This window comes from Pipistrellus hanaki (genome assembly GCF_964339955.1).
Source record: "Pipistrellus hanaki genome assembly, chromosome: 4".
In the NCBI taxonomy this organism is placed as follows: domain Eukaryota; kingdom Metazoa; phylum Chordata; class Mammalia; order Chiroptera; family Vespertilionidae; genus Pipistrellus; species Pipistrellus hanaki.
The window spans coordinates 56,883,474-56,908,524 of NC_140506.1; the positions used below are offsets into that span (position 1 = coordinate 56,883,474).

The 25,051-nt window shown below is 35.3% G+C and overlaps 1 protein-coding gene across 1 annotated transcript in view; it reads left to right on the forward strand.

Annotated features, from left to right (window-relative positions):
* MAN2A1 (mannosidase alpha class 2A member 1) overlaps positions 1 to 25,051 on the forward strand; it is a 140,500-nt gene that overhangs the window by 19,992 nt on the left and 95,457 nt on the right. The window contains exons 3-4 of the mRNA XM_084882803.1: positions 2,777 to 2,921; positions 19,055 to 19,226. Of these exons, the coding sequence (XP_084738929.1) occupies positions 2,777 to 2,921; positions 19,055 to 19,226 (317 nt within the window). The remainder of the gene's footprint in view (positions 1 to 2,776; positions 2,922 to 19,054; positions 19,227 to 25,051) is intronic.

Below are 25,051 nucleotides of genomic sequence, written 5' to 3' on the forward strand. Positions count from 1 at the left end.
GTTTAAATTTGGCCAATGAAATTTTCCTACCTTCCTTCGGAGAGTACAAGAAGAGCCTTCCTCTTTCTATATCAATGTTATACATTATAGGTTTCGCATAGGGTAGGTTTAGATTGGTTTTATTTTTGTTGAATATGCCTTTATGAGAAGGAAGATAAATATTCTAGAGTTGTGCTGTCCATTATGGCAGCCATATGTGGCTACTAAATTTGGAATGTGGCTAGTTTGAATTGAAATGTGCTTGAAATATAATTTACACACAAAATGTTGAAGATTTAGTATGAAAAAATAATCTATAAAGTATCTTGTTCATTTTCATATTGATTACATATTGAGATAGTAATATTGAATGTATTGGCCTAAAATAAAATATATTATTAAAGTTAATTTTGCCTATTCCATTTTACTACAAAATTTAAAATTACATATTTGGCTTGCATTATTCTTTTTGATTACACTGTTATAGAGGACAGTCGAGTTGAAGACGAGGTAAGAAAGAACTTTTGCCTTTCTTAGGCTTTGAATATGTACTCATATTTTTTTAGTTCTGCAAAATAGCAGAGAGCTATAGATTTAACCTTATGCCTTAGACCAGAAATTGGAACTTTGTGACAGGACCCTATGAAGTGAATATTTTAAAGTTGGATTAAATGAGTTGGCTGTGTCCTGGCTTCTAAGTAGGAATTTTTACTAACTTCTAGGGACAGATAATGTGATATGATCTCGAGGACATGGCTCCCAGGCCAAGCTGGAAACTGGGAACAGTTTGGCTGGCCAGTCCTTATGCCTGCAGCCTCATCATGTAATGGGTGGCCAGGTTCAGTTAGGATTAGGATCCTATCCTGTTCTTTGAAGGGATATATCTATTTCTGTGAGGCTTGGCTTTGTTCAGGTTTTAATTCATTCCTTTTAAAGAGGAACAAAAAACTTTTTGGTAGGGGTGGGTCTAAATCTGGGATGGACAGAAAGAAGGTAGGAGCAACCATGGAATGCAGGCAGAGGGAGGCAGCAGGTCTGGGAAATCTGCAGACTAAAGAAAGAACTGGGAGAAATAGCAGACTGCTAACACATCCTCCCTGGGCCAGCTGGTTCCCTAAGATCTGTTGACTTATCCTTAGTGCATTGTATTTTACTTTATTAAAGTCAGAAATTCTGAAGTGAGAAATATATTATTGCCTTAAAATACTTTGTATTCACTTTTATGTAGTTTGTTTGATATCTTAAAAAAGTTTTCTAATTCATTTATATATTAACTAGTGGCCCAGTACACAAATTCATGTACACTGAAAGGAAATGAATTAGAAGAAATATTTTAATATTGCTATTTGCCCTTTCTCTATACCAAATTCACAATTGACAATGACAGATCAAAACATGCTTGTATGATTGTCGCCAGCAAGAGGTTTATATGTATTGTGCATGTACGAGTCAACTTAGTCTTTTATAGAAATAGAATAAACTTGCTTAATTAGACCTGCTTTTTGATTTAGCTAATCTTTTTCAGCCCAGTGAAGGACCCCAACTTCTCTTTCAGGTAATTGTTAGCAACACAGCAGTAAATATCAACACGAATAAGATTATTATTGTAGATCATGCAGGGAGAACAAAGGGTAAAATATTTAACTGCAGCAGTGTTTGACTATATTCTGTGTGGTGAGAAAACCTGAAGTCATTTTCAAGGTCCACCACTTTTTACTTCTTTTTAGTTGGGTCAAGTTTCTAAGCTTTCTAAATCTCTGTTTTCCGGCTAATGAAAAGAAAAAGGGATTCCACTGAGTCTCCTATCTACCTACTCCAGGACTTCAGTGAGGATTAAATGAGATGAGGCACAGGAAAATGCTTCACAGATATTTGGTTACAGTGTGAAATCTTTTCAACTGGCTATAAAGCAAGTCATGTTCCTGGGCTGAAGAACTGCAAGGAGGCTAGTTGCTAGGGAGAGGAAGTTGGGCATTGCTATGTGATGTCATTACCCAGTTGGTCAGACACTTAGCATATTAGCCATATATATATGGATTTAACTTTTACATAGTTGAAATTTTACCAAAGGGTTTTTGTGTTGTCATATTAATAGCATAGAATATGGAAAATAAAAGTTTTTAAGGTTTTTTTTTTGGTGGGGGGGGGCAATCATTTTTCCTTTGTGTTCAAAATATATTTTATGTAGAAGGAATGCTGCATTGGAAACTTAGAAAGCATCTGAACACTTAAAAGCTAAATCTCAATTTAAAAATATTCTTCCATTTTTAACCTAGTCAACCTTGTTGTAGTTTTATTTTTAGAACAGAAAAAGGTAAACATAACTTATGCTAAATGAAAGAATAGAAATAGATGCATTTTCATTAAGATACAGATTTTAAAATATAAGAGATTGAGTATAAAATAATGACAACTCGTAGTAAAAAGTCATTTTCAGTAAATCATTTTTTTGGTTTGCTGTTTAGTTACTATCTATTCCTATTAAATTGTATTGGAAATAAAGCAGGAGAGGAGGAATTGAATGAAATTTTTTTTTTTTTATTAGAAGCAGATGGGGAAGAGGGTTACTAATCAAATCAGAATAGTTATGTAATCCAAGTAGCATTTTAAGCCTTTGAATAGTGATTAAATGTTTTCTGCCTTGTACCCTTCATGTCTACAGAAATAGTTTTATCTTATAAAATATATACTCGAAGTACAACAATAAGTACTTTTGAACAAATATTTTTCAGCATTAAGTTTAAATTAATAATGGTTATACATAATTAAACCTTTTATTTGTCTTTTATATTTTTAGATGTTGGATGTTTACAGTTTAATTCCTTTTGACAATCCAGATGGTGGTGTTTGGAAACAAGGATTTGACATTACCTATAAACTTAATGACTGGGACACTAAGCCCCTTCAAGTCTTTGTGGTGCCTCATTCCCATAATGATCCAGGTAAAATTTACACTTCAAAAACACTAGAGGTTATTAAACCCCTTGTAGGCACAGACTAGTTTAATGAGAATCTGGTGGCACCCACTTCTCAAATTTTTGAGAAATGTTCCCTGACTTTAAACAATATCATATTTCTTTTATATGTCATTGTATTTTGAGTTCTTACTTGCTTAATTTATGTACCATTTAAAGATAAAAGTTGTGCAGTATGAAATAGTAGTAACACAAAGAAGGGGGGCAAAAGTTGCACACATTTAAGGCCAGTGCCTTAAATTCGTTTTAGTTACTTAGTGTTGCATCCTACATGGGAGAATTATTTCGTGCCCATAAATTCTACATTTAAAAAGTCAGAATGCACATGGAAAAGTTTGAGTCTTTAAAATGGAGTAGTACTACAAAATGATTAAGAGACAGACATGGGTGAGACCCAACCTCATCATGTCCAAAATGTTAGGTCTTTAGGTAAATTACCTAATCTAAGAGGAAGTTTTTTTGCAGGTAGAGTCAGGATAAAGTACTTCATAGGGTGAAATCTAAAGGCATGATACAGGACCAAAAATTAACTGCTATCATTGTCATTATTGTAATTGTTGTTCCATATGATGACTTTTGATTTTTATTGGGGCCAGGGATTATTTTCCCCTAAGGTAAGTGGAAATCCTAACATTACAATGGGAAATATGACTTAATGTTTTTATGATTTGCATGTATCTGTCCAATTTTCCCAACACCATTCATTGAAGGGACTGTCTTGACTCCATTGTATGCAATTCTCTACTTTGCCAAAGGTACTTGTTAGTGTGAATACAAAGACACAGAGTAAATGCCCAATGAATGTATTTGGAAGTACATTTTTGGAATGTACTTTCAAAGACACTTTTTTTTTTTTTTTGAAAGGACTTACTGATACTTCTATTTGTTCTTTTTTACAGTTTCTCAATTTCATTACTATCAAAGGAAACACTTTTCTCTTAGTACTTTGAAGGTTTTATCTTTACTCCCAACATTTATTTCCTACTTGTATTCTTTTCCACTCATTTACTGTCATGTATTCTTTTCTCTTTCTAAGATAACAGAACTAACAGGTTAGTGTCTGGACTCATGATTTGGGATATGTGTGTGTGTGTGTGTACACATACGTGCACGTGTGTACATCTTTGCTTGGGAGAGGTAGTTAGGAAGATAGAAATTGGATACTGAAATGTTTGAATTGCCAGCATACTTGAGTTTTAGTAAGCACAGTGGTATAAAACATGAAATCAGTATTGTTTTTTAGAAATTTATTATGAGTGTTACTATCCATTATTTTCTGACCTGGTTTCTCTGTCTTTGGTTTATTTTTTTCTTTTTCTTTTCTTTTCTTTCTTTCCTTTTTTTTTTTTTTTTTTTTTTTTTTTTTTTTTTTTTTTTTTTTCAGATACCTATTAGTTTTATTAACTTTTCCCCTTACATGTTTTGCATCATCTTGCTCCTTAATCTTAGCCTGTTCCCTTAAATCCAAACTTAGGGATGGCTGGGCATCATGGAAAGACTATACGGATTTTGAGTCAGGAAGAATGAGGCAGGCATCATAGACTCTGCTATGTATTGCTCAGGTATCCGTGGGGACATGCTTATTTGCAAATCTGTAAAATGGAGTTCTTACAGGTGGAGTAGCATTTTAAGCAGGAGCTGGTTATGAATTAAGTGCAAAAGGTGATGAAAATCACATCTAATCAAAATAGCACTAGGTTAAATAGTAAATTTGCATTGGAAAAATATTGGCTATTTTATTGATGAATAGTGCCATCCTGGAGAAGAGGAAGCTAGTGCTCAAAAGCCTGAACTCATCAATGGCATGTGGGTTAGGAGTTTGGTGTCATGCTGGAAGCCAATTGGTTAGAGGTGAGGCAAGGGTGATCATTTCTACAAAGCCACTGTTCTCAAAACTGTCTGGTACTGCACAAGAAAAGAAATACAGACCAATGGAACAGAACAAAAAAAACCAGAAATCAACCCAATCCATTATGCTCAATTCATATTTGACAAAGGAGGCAAGAGCATACAATGTAGTCAAGACAGTCTCTTCAATAAATGGTGCTGAGAAAATTGAACAGATACATGCAAAAAAATTAAACTAGACTACCAGCTTACACCATACTCAAAAATAAACTCCAAATGGATAAAGGACTTAAATGTAAGATGGGCAATCATAAAAATCTTAGAAGCACCCATAGGCAGCAAAATATCAGACTATGTCATAGCACTATCTTGACTGATACAGCTCCTAAGGCAATGGAAACTAAGGAGAAAATAAACAAATGGGACTATATCAAAATAATAAGCTACTGCACAGAAAAGAAACCATCAACAAAACAACAAGAAAGTCCTCTGAAATGGAGAACATATTTGCCAATGTTATATGCGATTAGGGTTTAATCTCCAAAATTACAGGGAACTCATACAACTTAACAAAAGGAAGATAAATAATTTAATCACAAATGGAAAAAGGACCTCAGTAGACACTTTTTGAAAGAGGACATACAGAAGGCCAAGAGATGTAGGAAAACATGCTCAAAGTCACTAATCATCAGAGAGACACAAATCAAAATGACAATGTGGTACCATCTCATACCTGTCACATAGCTGTCTTCAACAAATCAGCAAATGACAAGTGCTGGCGAGAATGTGGAGAACATGAACCCTCTTGCACTGCTGGTAGGAATGGAGACTGGTGCAACCATTGTGGAAAACAATATGGAGTTTCATCAAAAAATTGATGAAATGGTGCTCCCATTTGACCCAGTAATCCCTCTTCTAGGAATATATCCCAAAAAATCAGAAACAACAATCAGAAAGGTTATATGCACCCCTATGTTTGTAGCAGTACAGTTTACAATTGCTAAGATTTGGAAATAGCTTAAGTGCCATCAGCAGATGAGTGGATTAAAAAGTTGTGGTATATCTATATAATGGAATACTACACTGCTATAAAACAGGAACTTTTACCATTTGCAACATCATGGTTGGACCTAGAGGGCATTATGATAAGCAAAATAAGGCAGTTGGAGAAAGAAATATCACACGATGTCACTTATTTGTGGAATATAATGAACATCATAAAGAGATGAACAAAAAAGAGCCAAAAGAAAAAAATATTTTAGAATATAATAGAAATAATCCTGTTATTTGCAGATTTTTAATATTCCCTACAACTTTTGTGATATTATACTGTTAGTATAGTTTTGGTAATACTATATTTATTTATTTATTTATTTATTTATTTATTTATTTATTTTTGGTAATACTATATTTAAAATTTTTTTCTTCTTGGAATATTAAGGTTCATTGCATGTACCATTATATATATATATATATATATATATATATATATATATATATATATATATCGATAGTACATTTTATTGATTTTTTTTACAGAGAGGAAGGGAGAGGGATAGAGAGCTAGAAACATCGATGAGAGAGAAACATCAACCAGCTGCCTCCTGCACACCCCCTACCGGGGATGTGCCTACAACCAATATGCATGCCCTTGACCAGAATTGATTCTGGGACCTTTCAGTCCACAGACCAACTCTCTTATCTACTGAGCCAAACCGGTTTCGGAAATTATTATATTTAAAATTGTTTTTCCTGAGGGGAAATAAAGAGTGATTATTTCTTCAGGTCTTGGGGAACTTTGGGGTCTTTTCTGGTGTTTTTTTCTCTGGTCTCATGAGCAAGTTGCCAGATGTTCCAACTCAGGGCTCAGGAACTGAAACAAAACTTAGGTAAAATGTTGTCTTTAGTCTTCCAGAGATCCAGATCGTGTGACTAATAGTCAGGTTCAGGCTTCTGTTGCCTCAGAGGTTGCTGATTGATGGGGAGGAAAGGCTAGGTCTGGGAGGTGGGGAGAGAGAGGGAGAGGGAGAGGGAAAGGGAGAGAATTTTTGGAGCTAAGTTTTAAAACTCAATTAAAAATATATATATATATATATATATATATATTTTATTGATTTTTTACAGATGGTGGGGGAAAGAGATAGAGAGCTAGAAATGTCAATGAGAGAGAAACATCGACCAGCTGTCTCTTGTACACCCCCCACCGGGGATGTGCCCGCAAGCAATGTACATGCCCTTGACCGGCAACGCTCTACCGTTGAGCCAAACCGGTTTCGGCTTAAAGCTCAATTTAATCAAAGTCATAAGGACCCTTGGCTGTCTTTTTGTTTGTTTGTTTTGTTTGCTATATCAGACACTCAGTGAGGTGATGTGTTTAAATTTCACGTATGGGATCTGAGTCTGCCTGTAGACTATATTTTTTCTATAAACCTCATTCACTCTGAAATGTTCGCTTGGTGAGTGAAATAGCAGCAGAGCCACTTGTAGTAAATTGATTGTCCTTTCATCTTTTCTCTGTCGATCATGTGTAGTTTAATTCTTTCCACTTAATTGGGTGTGTGTTGTGATTCCATTATCTATTTTCTGTAGTTTTATAAATACAATTTGCAGTGTACCTTGTAGGTCCTCATGTGAACCCAACTTTCTTCCCTTTTTTTATTTTTAAAGGCCTTTATTATCATTTCCCCCTTTCTGCTATCTTCCATTTCCATAAATCTCATTCTTGTTATCTACAACATGGGCACTTAATATAATAATAAAATTAGCAGTTTACTAGGCACTATACCAAATGTTTTACTAGTATAAATGTCTAATGCCTCCAATAACCCTGGAAAGTTGGTGCCACTGTTCATGATGAGGGTGTTACCAATCTTCCAGGCTTACATAGGTAGTGGCAATAGAATAGTTTCCTGTTAGTTTATCTGGATCTCCCACATGAGTATACTATAATGGCAGATATGTGTCTTCTATTATAGTCTATCCTCATTGCCTAGCTTACAGTTGGCATGTCGTAATTGCTACATATATGTGTGGCCTTTTCTGACCTACCCCCATGCCCTTGAACAGCTTTCTCATACTGTACACACACACACACACACACACACACACACACACACACACATTTCCATATAGATATACGTAAATATTTATAGTATTTTTTTTTTCTGGGTTTCCTCAATAGAATGTAAGTTCAATGAGGACTCAGACTTTGTTTTATTAACCACTGGGTGGCTAATGCCTAGAACAGTAACCAGCACACAGGACAGCTCATTTAGTTAAATAAGATAATGAATTAAGGAATCTGACTCTGCATTCAGATGAAATATTTAACCTTGGTTCACGATTTTAACTCCCTTTTCTTCTTCACATTGTCTACATTTTTATGTTTAAGAAATATCTTTAGAACAAATGTTGTAATTTTAAATACTAGAAACAGATGATGTCAACCTCATCAAGGGCAAGGATTGCCTCTGCCTTCTAGACTTTGTTTAATTTGCACTGTAGTGAGTATGTTGTTCTGTGAGAAGACATCCTTAATAACTGTTCCTAACTGTAAAAAAAAAAGGATATGCCTGTTGGTATCCTAGTAATAACAATTGGATCTTTTTGTCTTAGTAAAAGATAGTAAAAGATGTTAATGACCCTTATCCTTCTCTACCTGAGGTGAGAAACAGACCTTGAAATCTAATATTATTAATCAATGTCATCCCAATAAATCCAATTAAAAAATTTTAGAATAAGAGTGGGGGGGGGGGCATGAGGGCATTTGCTGAGGGTTGGGGGTGGGCAGGAAGAGGTCAAGAGTGGGGGGAAGGAGAATTATGTAAGACTTTAAACAATAGAGAATTTAAATTAAAAATAAATAAAATTAAAAAATATTTTAGAATAAAACACCTCTTTAAAAACAAAAAACAAACAGTAAAGTGATTTTTGATACTGAGCAAAATTCTAGAGAAAAAGAACTGCTGACTTTTCTTAATAATTTTCACTTCTTAACACATGTAGAATTTAGATAAACTAAAGTATGAATCATTCAGATCATGAAAAACCACTTTTTCAGTGAAGGACAGAAGATAAGTATACTTGCATCACAAGTCAAATGTTACTGTGTAATGGGGAAGTCTTTGTGAAATATCCCTAAATAGAAGTGCAATTAGGCAGCTTACTTCCTAAATGAGATTTATAGAGATTTTTATTTTTTGCAGCAACAGTTTAAAACAAACTAGCTCAGTAGTTTGTTTCATCTGTGAAGTTTTATCTGTTGGGGATAGAAATATTTGAAATAGGTATTTTAAAGATTCATGTATTTAGTTCCCCAACTTAAAGAATTACGTTGCTGTGTTTTTATACATGTAGATACTTTTCTGTTTGGTTCACCTTGGCAATACCTCACAAGAAAGATAAATTTCAGTTATATTTGTATTTTAATATAATTTCTAATTATGTCTTCTTTTGGGCCATAAGAACATGTAACAATTTTCATACAATATTTTGTGTGGTTTACATTATAGTTAAAAGAAAATTTGAAAGGAATTGTTAAGTAAATGCTGATAACTTCTTACTGTTGCACTTTTGACAGTTTTGAATCATGGACCATGAAATTGAAATGTTAGTTGATTGATACATGTTCATGTTGTATTTAATGAGCTGATTAAAACACAATTATAGCACCTTTGTATCTATAATCTTAATTCTTTGCTTCCCATTAAATTGCTGAAATATTTAGGCAAATTTTCTTCAGAGAAATCATAGTGTGTAGAGAGAAGATAAGGTATTCTAAATGGAAAGTTGGACCGCGTGTTGTTCGTTAAGCAGTTTGTAAAACTGAACATGGAAAAATAATCCCTCATGTGGTATGACTCCAAAATAGAAGGAAGGTCTAGGTTCAGGAGTCATACCTCAAAATAATTTTCTTCTATGCATTTGTAGATTTTTAAAAAATATGTGTCTTTATTGATTTCAGAGGGAAGAAGGGGAAGGGAGAGAGAGAAACATCACTGATGAGAGAGTATCATGGATTGGCTGCCTCCTGCATGGCTCCTACTGGGGATCAAGCCTGCAACTTGGAAATTCAACCATAACCTCCCAGTTCATGTGTTGATGTTCAACCACTGAGTTATACCGGCCAGGCCATTTGCAGAATTTTATTGACTGAAATGATTTAGGATTTTTCAGCTTTTTTTTTTTTTTTTCAAGTTAAGAAAACAGATATTTGCATTTAATATAAGATAATTTGAAATGAGTTTATATATCCTTAAACTTTAAAAACTTCGTGAAAAAGAACAAAAACACCTGAGGATTTCACAGAGTAATGCTGTTTTAAGTATTTTCTGTTCAAATATTGTTAGGCACAGTTGGAAGAAAACAATTCTGGTCAGCCATAGTGGATGGAGATCTAGAATTCTGGCTGCCAAGGGCCCTGCTGAGTGAAATATAGTGATCAGGAGAGGGAGAGATTTGTATGTGAGCACAGTTTGGGGCGTACTTTGTTTTGTTTCGCTGTGGTGGGATAATGTGAGCTCTTTGGTTTTGGCTGTTGTTGACGGGGACTTTGAATATCTGGAGCTGAGATATTTTGAGGAAGAACTGAAATCATTGCCTGCTCTGCATCTGGAAAATGTTGGGTATGTAACTTCATGTCATCCATTCTGCAACCCTGAAAAGTGGTAAAGTAAACCCACTCCATTTATCAGGTGAAGGCATTGAGGCTAAAGTAGATAAAGTCATTTCTTCTTTCAGGGTCAGTTAGTTATAAATTGACAGGATGGTGAACTGCAGCTCAGATTTGCCTGATTCTGAGATGCATGTTTTTTCTGTTTACCATGCCACCTCTTTTTTAGCTTAAATAACTTCATTCTTTTTTTTATTTTTTATGGGCATTCACTAATTCAGTGCATTTATTTGAACTTTATGTTATTAATAGGGTTGCCAAATTAAAAAAAAAAGTCTGCTCAGTTAAATTTGAATTTAAACAATGAAAATTTTTTTAGTATATACACACACACACACACACACACACACCAAATATCATGAGATCTATTTGTACTAAACATTTATTCATTATTTAGCTGAAATTAAAATTTAACTGGCAACCTGTATTTTATCCAGTGATCTTAAATGTTAAGAAAATTTGTCATTTAAGATGAATATTTACATAGCTCTAGGGAATTATCTTTTTAAGAGATTTCTAGAATTGACATAATGAGGTTCTCTTTTTAGAGGGGGAAAATATATTTGGGCTCTGACTGGGCCACATTCCTTAGGAGCAGATATGTCAAGTAGCCCTTAGGAGATGTAGATGGTTATTAAACACCTCTCAGTCCCCCCCCCCATTTCACTTACTTTTGTCTGTCTTTGGAGCCTGGATGCTTCAGAGCTCACCAGCGCCCTGGTTATACAAATAATTGCTAGTACTTGTGGGAATTTACTGTTTTGGGCACTGTCCTAAGTATTTTTACATATGTTAAATCCACTACTGCTCTCTGCAACTTTTTGACAAAAGTAATACTGTTAAAACTGATAAGAACAGATACTACATTTGATCCTAGTCAAAAGGCTGAGAAGTGATTAAAAAAAAAAAAAAGTACTACTATTACCCTCATTTCATAGATGAGAAAACTTAGGCAGAAGAGAGGATAGGTAATGTGTCTAAGGAAGGGCTGGGTTTGAACCAGGACTTGTAACATTTATTTAACATTGCCTCTTTTTAGGTAATGCTTCTGAAACAACAGGCAGAGCTTCTAGGAGGAAAATCTTTTCAAACCAGATGTCATCTATGTTATGTTATTAATCATATAAAACATTTTATTAACTACTGGAGGCCAAGTGCACAACATTTGTGCAAGGGGACTTGGCCTTTGCAGCCCAGCTGCCTCGACCCTCGCAGCCCCTGCTTCCGGAAGGTCATCTGGACGGTTGTTCAGAAGGTCATTCTGCTGTTCAGTCTAAGTAGCATATTAGCTCTTTATTATATAGGATCTTGCAAAAGGAGGCATCTCTTGCACTGTTTCTTATTCATTTTTCCCCTGGTCTATCCCTATTGAAATGGACGTTTCTGCCTTTAAGTATTGCATTAGTATGTGAGATAGTGAGTGGTTTTCCTCATTGCTACATATTTTACAATTAAAAAGTTATTTAGAAGCAGTATTTTCCAGCTTTTAAAATAGTTTCTTCCAGAAACTTAGATAATTTGCCCATGTTTTGCCCAATCACGAGGCTAAGTAGCCTCCTCACATATCTAAGTGTAACTCCTCAAAGGAGGTCAGTTTTTCTTGTCTCATATTATAGATACTTTGCATGATTTCAAACAACCAAGCTCTATTTGGGGAAGACTTATTAAGACTGAAGTGTCCTCATTAGGTGTGAGTCCTTAAAAAGGGAGGAAAATTACTTTAGCACAGATTTAGAAATTATTTTGGAGGTTGATCTCGCAATTGTAGATATCAGTATCAGCATATGCAGGTCGTTTAAAGGGCATTTAGAAAAGCAAAATAGTAATGGATCACAGTTGGATATTACACATATCCAGCTGCAGGTTGAACAAAACCCCAGCTGTGCTAACAGCAATGCAATGGGTTCTTGTGGTGTGGGATAGAATTTCCAGTGACAGCATCTTACCAAGGTTCAGAATGTGCTGTATGGAACTTAATGGAAGTGAAACTGATATGCTTTGAAAACTATTAGATGACATTGAATCACCTGGAAAAAAAAAAAAAAGTTTAGCTTATTTTGGAAACCCGAGTCCAAAAGCATTTAGAGGAATCAGCAGATTTATAGGTTTCCAAACATCTATGGGTCTTTAGAAAACCTGAGGTTAATCCTGTATTTTCCTACTTCTCAATCTTGGAAACTTTAGTCAGTTACCTCGTTCTCTTCTTTTTGCCTCCTTGGCCTCTGATTTATCTCTGTCTCTTTCCATTGCAATTCACTAACCATTTTTTAGCAGAATTATTGTAATGGCTTCGTATCCTGTTTCTCTAATACTTTGTTTTTATTCTATTTTTTGCACTTACAGAACAGTTATTTTCCAAAGCACAAATCAGAAAACCTTAACTTTATTTCTCCTCAGTTTTCAGTAAGAAACAGAAATGGTTCAGAAGGTTTGCAGTGATCTGACCCCCACTTCTGTTTTTATTCCTCAACATGCTCCCTCCATGTGAGCTGCAGTGTAGCCATACCTAGTTGCCTTCTGCTCCCTGAAATCGACACGTGCCTTCATGCCTTAGTGCCTTTTCCATATGCTCTTGCCTCAGTTTGGAAATACCACCTTTTTCCTCCATCCAGATGATGACTAATATAAAAATCTCTCTTCTTCTTTCCTTCTGATAGGAATTTACCATTTCTTTATGCTCACAGCATTTATTCATGTTTTCGCTATAGAATCTGTTTTCCTTTAGCTTAGCTTTATTGCTTTGCCCTTATTAGATGCTTGTTTGAATGAATAAGCCAGATCAGAACATTAATTAAAACTCTTTCACAGTTTATTGGTTGGGGAAAAACAAGCTTAATTTATAATAGAAATGTTGGAATTAAAATTAATCAGCAACATATGTGAGTCACGGAAATCCCAATTAAGATTGTCTGTGACCCCTTAAGTGTAAGACTGGTTGTTGCAGTCAAATATTGAAGGATTTAACAAGTGATGGAAGAAACCTGTTTATAGAGAATAATTTAATTACTAAAATTAAAAAGCTTTTTTTTTTATGAGGCCTATTGTATTTATGTTTAGATTTGAGAATATCACATTAAAATGGAAATAAATTATAGCTTAAGTTGCATTTTTAAAATGTTTACTTACATATAATTATTTTTGACTCAATCTTTTTGTTTCCTTAACAGTTGGTACCTATTTAACTTTTGAGTAGAATTAATGTAATCATTAAAAATTATTATTGTAGTAGTTAAAACTATAACAGTGTAACAGTGATTTGAAGGACATGCCTTTTTCGAGATGTGTGTTTTAAATCATTTTAGGGCTGACAGAGCCTTTTCAAATATTACATATAAACCTAAAGATAATGGTCAAAGATTATTAGGTTAGGATCATAACAGTCTGTGAATATATTAAAGCTAGTAATGTATGATATCTTTTAATTTTGATTTCCTTTCTAGTTATAGTAATAAATTTGCATTCATATTCCACATACCTTTTTTTCAATCCCTTTGGCTAAATGTCATCATTCATTTTTCAAGTGCTTATTGAACTCTTGCTGTTGTAGGCTTCGAACCAGGTGCTAGATTCATGAGAATTAACTAGTTTGAAGTTTAGGTTGGCATGTTTCCAAGACCTGCATTTAATATTTGCAAGTCCAGAGGCAAAATGACATGGAGACCCTCAGACTCTATGTCTAAAGTAAACATTTAATAACTATAAGTCAAACTAATACATTGCTAAATTAAATAGGCCCTTTCCTCCTGCCTTGGGAAGTAGCTCAGTGATCTGGAAGGCCAAGTGTGGGTTTAGATTGCTGGGGTTCCAGTTCCCCACAGGAATGTGGTAGTGTGTGGGGGAGTCAACCTGTGGGGCAGCCCAAACCCTCTCCCCCTCAACTGGTCCTCTTGTAAACTAGAAGGGCCCTTCTTGCAGACATTCTAACACTCTTTCCACACCCTACAAATGGCAGCCTCTTGGCCACTGTTCAGGCTGGGGAAGTTATTACCTGTAAGGTTAACTGCCCTGACAGTGGAAACTCTAGAAGCCTGCTTAGGGTTGCTTTGACACAGATTCTTTGGCCTTGGTACTCATCAGGGCAGAGGAGGATGGCAGGCTCTGAATTGGCACGTTCTTTGCCCTGTGGATTTATCTTGTGGAAAAAGATGTTTTCAGAGGATGAATTGGGAGATCCCTCCAAAGTCCAGAACTCAGAGTGGGGCACCCTTGCCTAGATCCTAAGGGTAATACTGAGTATGCCCATGAACCAAATAAAACTAATTGTTCCTTAAGAGGATCAGATCTCTACACAGTCTCTAAACTTTGAAGCTAGATCACGAATCCAGTTTTAAAAAATATATATTTTATTGATTTTTTACAGAGAGGAATTGAGAGGGATAGAGAGTTAGAAACATCGATGAGAGAGAAACATCGATCAGCTGCCTCCTGCAAACCTCCTCCCCCTGCCCCCCCCCCCAACTGGGGATGTGCTCGCAACCAAGGCACGTGTCCTTGACTGGAACCAAACCTGGTACCCTTCAGTCTGCAGGCCCACGCTCTATCCACTGAGCAATTAGTAGGTGTTTGTTTATTCATATTAAAAGCAAGTTTTCAACTTAATTAGTTGTATATTTTAGAACTTAAATTTTTTGTTATAATGTAATATTAAATTTGGAATTATGCCTGCTTTATAGAACTTATAATTATGTATTCTTTGTTTTAAATATTTACCCATTTATTTAAAATAGCAATAAGCTGTTTTACGGATGATAGTGTTGTTAGAGTGCAAAAGACTAAATGGGAAGGTATTCATGCAGTGTTAGCCATGGTTAAATTTTAAAGTACATTCAAGGGAAAGAAAAAGGCTATGAATTGACCACTTAAGTAAATCAGTTTGCAACTTCATTGTCCTAAAATGATTAAATCTAGAGGTAAAACTATAATGTTATGTGTCACAAAAATTTACCCCATAGAACTTTTTATAAAATACTATCTTTCTGATTGGGCACATGATAATATACAATTGTAGTTTCTCAGTAATTTCGAAAAAGAAAGAGCCAATTCAGTGTAAAAGGGAATACTTGATTACTCTATTGTATAAGAGCACTAAAAACTAATCTACTGTTATATTACTCAATAGTGAATGCTGTAAGAGGCTATCTTTCAGTTCCATCTTCATTAATTGTGCTATATTGTTGTGATATTAGTCTCTGTTATAGATGAGTTTTATGGAAGGCTTTTAATTTGACATCTCCGAGCTTTTATTTTGGCTCACTTAAGTGTCTCTGACGCATTTTTGGAATGATTGTTGAAGGGGAAATGAAGTGTTGAAGGCAAAATGGATTAATCAGTCACTGTGATTCTTTTGTGAAAACTCTTACTATTCTTTGAAATGGTCTTAGTTCATAATAAAGTATAACTGATGAAAATAAGTATTTGTACTTTAAAAACATTTTACTTATTAATCTTTATAAAGACTATTCTAAATTTGCCTTTTATGCTAGAATACTAGAATTTTCTTACTAAATTAATTTTGGAGGCATTCCACTGTTCATCATAGCACTTTTCTTTAATTGAGTTAATAACCAAATAATTAACAGATTAGTTTTTACCTTTGTTAAAATTTAGATGAAAGGTATGTGTGATGTTTAAAAAAAAATAATTCTAAAAGAACCTGTTAAATAATTTGCATGTTATAATAATAGTACAGAAGTAGATGTTACCTACATAATTTGCTTTTGGCTCAGTCTTACAGTATGGAAATAGATGTATATTAAATATTTTAATGGTATTTGCTAAAATAAATTCTCCCCACATTGTGATTTTATTTTTTGGTTGATAATTACTTTTTTTCTAGTGCTGTATTAGTTTGTTAGGACTGCCATTCATAAAATACTACTGACTGGAAGATTTAAAGAACTGAAACTTATTTCCTAACATTTCTGGATGCTGAAAGTCCAAAATCAAGGCAGTGTTGGTTTCTTCTGAGGGGCTTTCATCTTGGCTTGTTGATGGCCTTTTCCCCACAGTGCCTTCATGTGGCTTTCCTTCCCTTTGTGTGTGTCTGTGTTATATCGACTTTCCTTATAAGGACATATTGGATTAGGGTCCACTCACATGAACTCATTTTACCATAATTATATCTTTAAAGGCTCTATCTCCAAATAGTCACATTCTGAAGTACACTGGGTGTTAGGATATCATCATACAAATATTGAGGGGACATAATTCAGCCCCTAACAAGGGCATAGAATGCAAATCATAATTTTGGGCAACCAATATGTTTAAGATATGAAGCAGCTTATTTAAATGTTTCAAATAAAGTGCATATTTAAAAAAACTAGATGTTAGAAATATTATTTAGTACTTTTAACTGCTTTGATTATAGACAGGGAAGGGACAATTAAAGACTTAAGACTATAATTAAGCTAATAATAATAGCAGCTAGTATTTATATTATATCCAGGCTCAGGTTTGAACATATTGAGGTTTTTTTTTTGTTTTGTTGTTGTTTTTTAATAGAGAAAGACTTTTAAACATGGAGAAGTTGAATTATCCAGGTAGCATTATTTGTTGATAAACTAGCTTAAAAGTGCCCTAAGTTAAGAAAGTCTTATAAAGAATAGTTTATACTGTATTTCTCATTGGCTCCTAGCTTCAGACCTATCACTTTGTAGGTGTTCAGTAAATAACCATATAATGAATGGATTTCAGTTAAAACAAAAAGGAAAAATATAGTCACCTTGGCTGTGCCTTTTTCAGAAGCTCATATTTGCATTGTCAAAACGGTTGTATTGTCTTCTCTGCCATAGCAGGCTTTTATTTTAGTATAGTATCCATTGAATATTAACTTAAATAGAGATACAAGGAACAGTCCTTATGCCTTAGTTCCCCACGTGTTTGAGACTTGGAAGTATAAAGGAGTAGCTCAACCTGGATATATAGACACCTCAACCCTCCCCATAAGATTTTCTAGATAAGTTGTTATTTTTCAGAGCGTCCATTTTGCCAATGGGTGGAATTTGTGGCTCTGTACATTTTTGCCTCAGTCACTCATCATGTTGCTTTAGTACTTTGCCAGGTGGGGCTATGTTGGGACCTATGAGTCTTGTTAAAAATGTTTCTTTATACTCAAACTAGAGGCCCAGTGAATGAAATTTGTGCACTTGGGCGGGTGGTGTCCCTCAGCCCAGCCTGCGCCCTCATGCAATCTGGGATTGCTGGCTCCTAACCACCTGCCTACCTGCCTGCTTCATTTCCCCTAACCACTCACCCTAACTGCTTCTGCCTGCCTCATTGCTCTTAACCACTCTGCTAACATGCCTGATCACCCCTAACTGCTTGCCTGCTTGCCTGCCTGCCTGATTGCCCCTAACTACTCTGCCCACCTGCCTGCCTAATTGCCCCTAACTGCTTGCCTGCCTTGCCTGCCTGCCTGCCTGCCTGCCTGCCTGCCTGCCTGATTGCAACTTAACCACTTCTGCCTCAGCCCCGCCACTGTGGCTTCATCTAGAACAGTGTTTCCCAAACTTCTCTCATGATGAGAATCACCTGGTGGAGTTGTTAAACTACAGATTCCCGAATCCCAACTAAGAGGTGCTAAACTAGAATTTTGGGGAGCATATAGGTAAAATTGTATACTTAACTTAGTGCTCTGTACAATTTTACCTATATGCTCCCCAAAATTCTAGTTTAGCACCTCTTAGTTGGGATTCGGGAATCTGTAGTTTAACAACTCCACCAGGTGATTCTCATCATGAGAGAAGTTTGGGAAACACTGATCTAGAAGGATGTCCAGAAGATCGTTTGGTTGTCTGGTCTAATTAGCATATTAAGCTTTTATTATTATAGTTTGCACATGTCTTTAGATAAAATTCTCTGGATATATGGGAAATAGTAGGAAAAGGCAGAGAAATAAGTTAACATTTATAATTTTCATTTGAGAATACTTTACATAGATGTGTACACATTTGTTGTTTGATTAATGTCAGTTTGTTCTACTACAAATGGAATATGAGCAGCCTTTGGGAATTCATGCCTATTTTTGACAGAATTCTACTTCTCAATAGTCATAAAACTGTTGTGATTACCTCATTGCTCTGCTGCTGGTTTTAAATACAGTTTGTACTTCTGCTTTTCTTTTTCTTAGCTTAACTTTTTTAATGGGTGGAGAATTTTAGTTGTGCCATGAGAGGATAAAAATTTCATCCCATACTATGAGAACAATAATGGCAACTTAACACTGTTCTGATTTTTAAAATAAGAAAAATCCCTTCAATTAGAGATAAATTATAAATAATTAGATACTATAATATAATTGTTAAGTTTAAACAAATGTTTTTTGGCCTTAGGTCATTTTTCTCATTTGTATCTGAATTTGCGCAGTTTTCAGAGTATTTTTACAATTTAAATTTTAATGATTGTTTGAGTCACGTGTTCATTTAAATGTAATTTCATTAATTCAGAACATTTCTTAAATTATTATATATGTCTTTACTTAACTGAAACATCCAAGGGTATCCAGAGGTAGTGCAATAGAATATTACTGAGTTGTAATCAGACATAAAACAGACATTTATGGTATATTTGTATCTTGATTTAGGTTGGTTGAAGACTTTTGATGACTACTTTAGAGAGAAGACTCAGTATATTTTTAATAACATGGTCATCAAGCTGAAGGAAGACTCACGGAGGAAATTTATATGGGCTGAGATCTCTTACCTTTCAAAGTGGTGGGATACTATAGATAGTCAAAAGAAGGATGCTGTTAAAAGGTTTGTTTTTATTTTTATTTTTTATTTTGGTAATATTAAACAATTGTATAGTGAGTGTGCAATGAGTGTTGAATTTTTAGACAGTGAACATTCTTAGCTTTATATCTGAAACTTAAAATATTTTTTCATATGTTTTTTCCTTGATTCTGGTTCATCTCTTAAAAAGTGACTTGAAACTTTTCCATTAAAATTCTTATGTTCCAACTTTGTCCTAGAAATGGAATTACTAGGTTAAAGGGACTTGGTATTTTAAAGATTTTTTTTAAAACATATAATCATATGGGGCCCCAGAAAGGTGGTTTCAATGTATTCTTTATTCTTCAATCTTCTATATCATAGTGTACCAATTTTCTGCCTGTTCACCAACAATACAACTTTTTCCCTAATACCTTGACCAATTTGATAGTTGAAAATATAATTTTAATTTGTATTTTTAAAAATATATTTTATTGATTTTTTACAGAGAGGAAGAGAGAGGGATAGAGAGTTAGAAACATTGATGAGAGTGAATCATCGATCAGCTGCCTCCTGTACACCCCCCACAGGGGATGCGCCCGCAAACAAGGTACATGCCTTTGACTGGAATCAAACCTGGGACCTTTCATTCCGCAGGCCAATGCTCTGTCCACTGAGCCAAACCGGTTTTGGCTTAATTTGTATTTTTGATGACTGATAATATTGCATATTTCTTATATATATAGGCAAAGTATTATAAATTGGTTGATTGTGTAATTTTTCTTACTGATTTATAATTATGCTCATATATATATATATATATATATATATATATATATGCACATATACACATACCAATCCTTATTTATTCTCAAGTGTTTCTTAATTCTATTTTTTAAATTATTGAAAGTATTACATAGGTCCACCTTTTCCGCCATTAACCTCTTCTAGCCCGCTCCTGCTCCCGTTCCCATTCTCACCCTCCACCCCCCACAACCAGGCACTCACCATCCCATTGTCTGTGTCCATAGGTTACGCATACACATGCATGCAAGTAATATATAGACTTTAGCATTTTTAAATAGTCAAATTGATTAACGTGTTTTCTTGATATTTACTTTGCCTGTCATATCTTAAAAGGTATTCTTTAGTCTAGAAGTCAGATAGATCCTCTTTTCTCTAGTTTCATTTTTTACCATTCACTTTTTAAAATCCTGAAATTTGTTTGTGGTATGATGGGTGGTTCTGTTCCCCGTATTTTGCTCCCTGGAGTTTAAGGGTTATTTTAGTATGTATTGCTTTCTTTTATCTATTTACTATCACATTACAGTACTTACTGTATTAGTCCTGTTAAAGGTAGTTTACAAATGGTGATTGATAATCCTCACAACAATCCTGTGAAAATAGGTACAGTGACTTCCTACATTTTAGAGATAAAGCACGCACTGGTCTCTCATGGTTACAGGCTGGGATGTGCTGCACTCATATGCTGTTCCGTCCAGCCTGTCCAGTCCTACAGGCTGTTCCCTTTCATGCTGTGCTGCTTCTCAAAGATTTAAATAGTTCATTCTTTTTACTGATTTGAAGTGCTATCTTTTATTGTATTTCAATATGCATTGATTTCTGGAATTTCTGACCTGTTTCCTGGACTTTTCTGTTTGACTATAATAGTTACAATATTATGATGTTTCATTGACTGATAGTCTTTCTACCCTATTAAAAAAAGAATCTTGATGAAAATTGATATAAACATTTAAAGGTAATTTGGGAAGAACTGTTTATCCATCACTAGCCATTGGAGCTCTCTCTCTTCTGAATAGAACAGTTAAAATGCTTATAAGATTGGCCAGAAAGGTGGCATAAATGAAGACTATAGGCTTTGGGGGTGATGGGATGAACCAAGAGTAGCTGCCCCACTCAAAAGGGCTAGCCACTCTTCTACTCCAGCCACATTGTTAGTCCATGGGAGCCAGAGTGATCAGGATACTCCTCCAATTATTCAAGACAACTTAGAATTCCAAAATGCTATGTAAAATATCTTGACTTTTTAAATTGAAATGTTAGTGGCACTAGTTTTTAAACTTTTATATTAAGAACTGCTCTATAAAACTCTGAAACTGGTGTTTGTTTTACAAGTAATTCTTTTGAATTTTAAGATTAGAAGTATTTTTTGTTTGTTTAGGTCTAACATTACTCCGTGAATACATTTAATACTTCATATTTTCTTAGATTGCAAGATTTTATTTATCACATCTGTAATTTTTAAGTACTTGTGGGAAGCTGAATATTTTCTTCATCTTGAGTAGATTTGGCTAAAGCTTTTACTTTTTTGGGTGGTTTTTGCACTCCCTCTCACTCCCAAAGAACTTTGTATATGTTGCTGGTTTTTACTCTTGACTTTTCTGCTTCTATTTTTTACTGATTCATTCTACCTGCTTTTACTAATGCTAAATGTAATTTCATTTATTTTAATAAGGATTTGCCTTTTAGCACTTCTCTAACTAGCTTTTAATTTTTTATTTTTTATTACACCCTATAAAATAAAAAGCTAAGATGCAAATTGACCAAACAGCAAAATGACCGGTCTCTATGACACACACTGACCACCAGGAGGCAGACGCCAGGCTCACTGCTGGTGAGCACAGTGGTAGTGGTGGGAGCCTCTCCTGCCTCTGTGACAGTCATACATCCCCTGAGGGCTCCTGGACTGCGAGAGGGCACAGGCCTGGCTGAGGAGACCTTCCTTTCCTCCTCTCCTCCCTCCTCCCCCCCTCACACACTGAGTGGACGAATTTTGTGCACCCGGCCTCTAGTATTTTAATAAAATGTTATATAACTGTATTTATTGTTTTTCCTAATCTGAGTATGTTAGGATAATAATTTTTATTTTCCAAGTACAATTTCCCCCCCATTTATACTTTAAATTTAAAAACTAATTTTCATGTCTTATGGTCAGAAAGTGCAGACTATACAATTTTTATTCTTTTTGTTTGGATTTGCCTAACCTGTGCTGCTCTTTTTACTTTTAAGGATAATCTAGAGAGGTAGTTCGAATGTTTGGCCACTGGAGCTAGGCTGCACTTGTTGAAATAGGGCAGGCTTCCATCTACAGTGTGACTTTGGGAAAGTTAATGTCTCTATGCCTCATTTTATGTTTTCTATCTTTAAAAAAGGCTTTCTTATGTAATGTTTCTGTGAAGATCACCTTTTACCCCTCTGGCCAGGTATTTTTAGGATTTAAAAAATTTTATCCATAAAATTCTAAATTTCCACCAGGTTTATAGATATAAATAACTTGTTAAATTTGCCATCTACCAGTTCAAACATTTCTCCAGTTTACGTTTTCTGCTCTTGCTAATTAATTAATGTTTTTATTTCTTTTGTTTTAGAATTCAGTTATCTAGTATTGAGTCTCTAGTCTCTTTTATGCACATGTATTTTTTTTAATTTGTTATATTCACTGCTTTTGGCAGTTTTGTTTTTGTGTTTTTTTTTCTTGAGGGTTTCCCTCCACCTCTCTCAAGCTTACTTCTCTATGGTATAGAGTCTGCTTTGTTCTGGCTTTAAATGCTTGGTTTTAACTATATTTTTATTACCCTTTAGTTCTTTGTTCTTTTTATTGTTGTTTGTAAGTTCAAGTGTATTCCCCCTTTTTATTCATCCTTGAACAATAACTGGTGTATCCATACTTGGAATTTGTTACAAAACAGAGTGTAACTCTCCTAAAGCCTCTTCTTTTCTAACAAAATACTTTGTTTCTTTGCAATGGGTTTAGTTAATACTGGCTGGCCAACATCCATTTCACCAGATTTCTTTTTTGGGAAACTGTCTCTCACAGAAATCAGGTCCTCTACCTTTCCTGCCTCTGGTCAGATGGGCCAGCTATGATCTGAGCTCAGTTAATCCAATATATTATTTTTTCAGGGTTTTAAATCTTTACAGAGTGGAGTGAAAGGATAGACAGATGGAAAGAAGGGAAACACATGGAGGGAAGGTTGCAGGTCATCCCTCACAACACTGGTGTGTTTGCAAGACTCTTCCTGTCCTGTGGAATGGTTCCTGTGCTCCCCATAGCACAATAGCACATGACCTCTTTGTTTTCTTCCAGCCCTTTATTAAGCCTCTGCTTTTAGCCTGTCCTCAGTAGTCTGTGTCCAGGACAGTCTCTCATACATTTCTCCTTCAGCATTGGTTTGTGTTGCTTGCAAACAAGAAACCTAACCTGATAAATTATTCCTCAAATCTTTGTTGGAGAACTGGGTTATGGAAGATGAGTGTTAGGGACCCAGCGGCCAGGAAAGAAGTAAGGGTTGTGAATAGGACTGGTGGAAGGGAAGAGAGGAGCTGGGGCAGTGGGAAGACTGGGAGAACCATGAAGTATTTGTTTGTTAGGTGAGGTACCCACGGCTGGCTTTCTGTATTTAGCTTCCTTTTGTGTGGCCTGTAGGCCAAGTAGGAGCAGCGGCTTAGATCAATGACTGTAGGAAAGAGTCTGCCACCTCAGAAGGAAATTTGGCTAGCTGTTTGCTGCTTTTGGTAAAGTGAGGCCAGGCCTGGCTCTGTCTCAGTGTAGCTGCCTCAGGGAGCCATCCTCTGCAGCAGTCGGCCTAGGAGTGGAGAGGCCTCTGCAAGATGGGACTCACAAAACACCCTGAGGATGAAGGATAGGGACTGTGATTAGTGTTTGTTCCAAGATCCAGCTTTGTTTCAGCCATTGGCCCTCCAGATTAGGGGCTGTTGCCAGAATATCTTAGATTCTTCTCTCCTTACTACTTGGGACTCAATGCTTATTTTTCATGCCAGAGGGTTGAGGTCAATACTTGTTGAATTCTTTTCGTTTCACCTGCATAGTTTCTGTTTCAAATGCACCAATTTTATGACATGAGGATGGCCCCCTTCTGATTCTCATGGACACAAGTTTCTCTCTCTCTTTTTCTGTACTGTTGGCCATTTGACTTATGTTGGACCATACAAAATTACTAACGTTTGACTGCTTTTGATGTATAAAAATGGCAGTTTTATGTGATTCAACCCAATATTAAGGTAGAAAACAGTAATACGTTAGGCGTGGGAATGCAAATTAGATTCTAGTGCTTAAGCAATTTTATTCATACTTCTTTAGAGAATTCTTATTTTTACAATGGGAAATATAGGCCTGGTCCTCAATGATAACATTTTGCTTGAAGAACAAATTGTTTTATCGTCACATTAGGGCCAATGATTTTGTTTTTGGTCAGGCTTAGCTAAAGTTCCCTCCCTTCTAGCTATAACCATCACTTTATTGATTTACTAAGGTAATAACATTTTTTATTACTTAAATATTTTTAGTGGTTCTTACCTAAATGTATGTTTTGGGGAAAAGCATAATAGCTATCTAGGTTTGTCCCCATTATTTAAAATTCTGAGCTTGTAGTAAGTGACATTACTGATACAATTTTTATGACTACTAGTGTAATGCTCATACAATGTCTTGCATTGGCTTGTTTTTCCTCAGATGAGTCTATGGATTAAATGTCTGTACCTGAATTTTCAAGCTTGCTGTTGCCAAGCAGAACCTGTTAATTCCTGCAGAGTTTCATGTGAGCTTTTACATCCCTGAAGAATACCAATTGATTGTGGGAATTTAACAGAAATATAACTCAAATGATCCCATAATCTATCCCAGCAGTGACTTATTTGATTTTCCCCCCTGTGGCAGCAGTAATCATCTCTGTAGACTTTCAAAAATGAAAATCTAGCCAAAACCGGTTTGGCTCAGTGGTAGAGCCTCGGTTTGTGGACTGAAGGGGCATGTACATTGGTTGCGGGCACATCCCCGGTAGGGGGTGTGCAAGAGGCAGCTGGTCGATGTTTCTCTCTCATTGATGTTT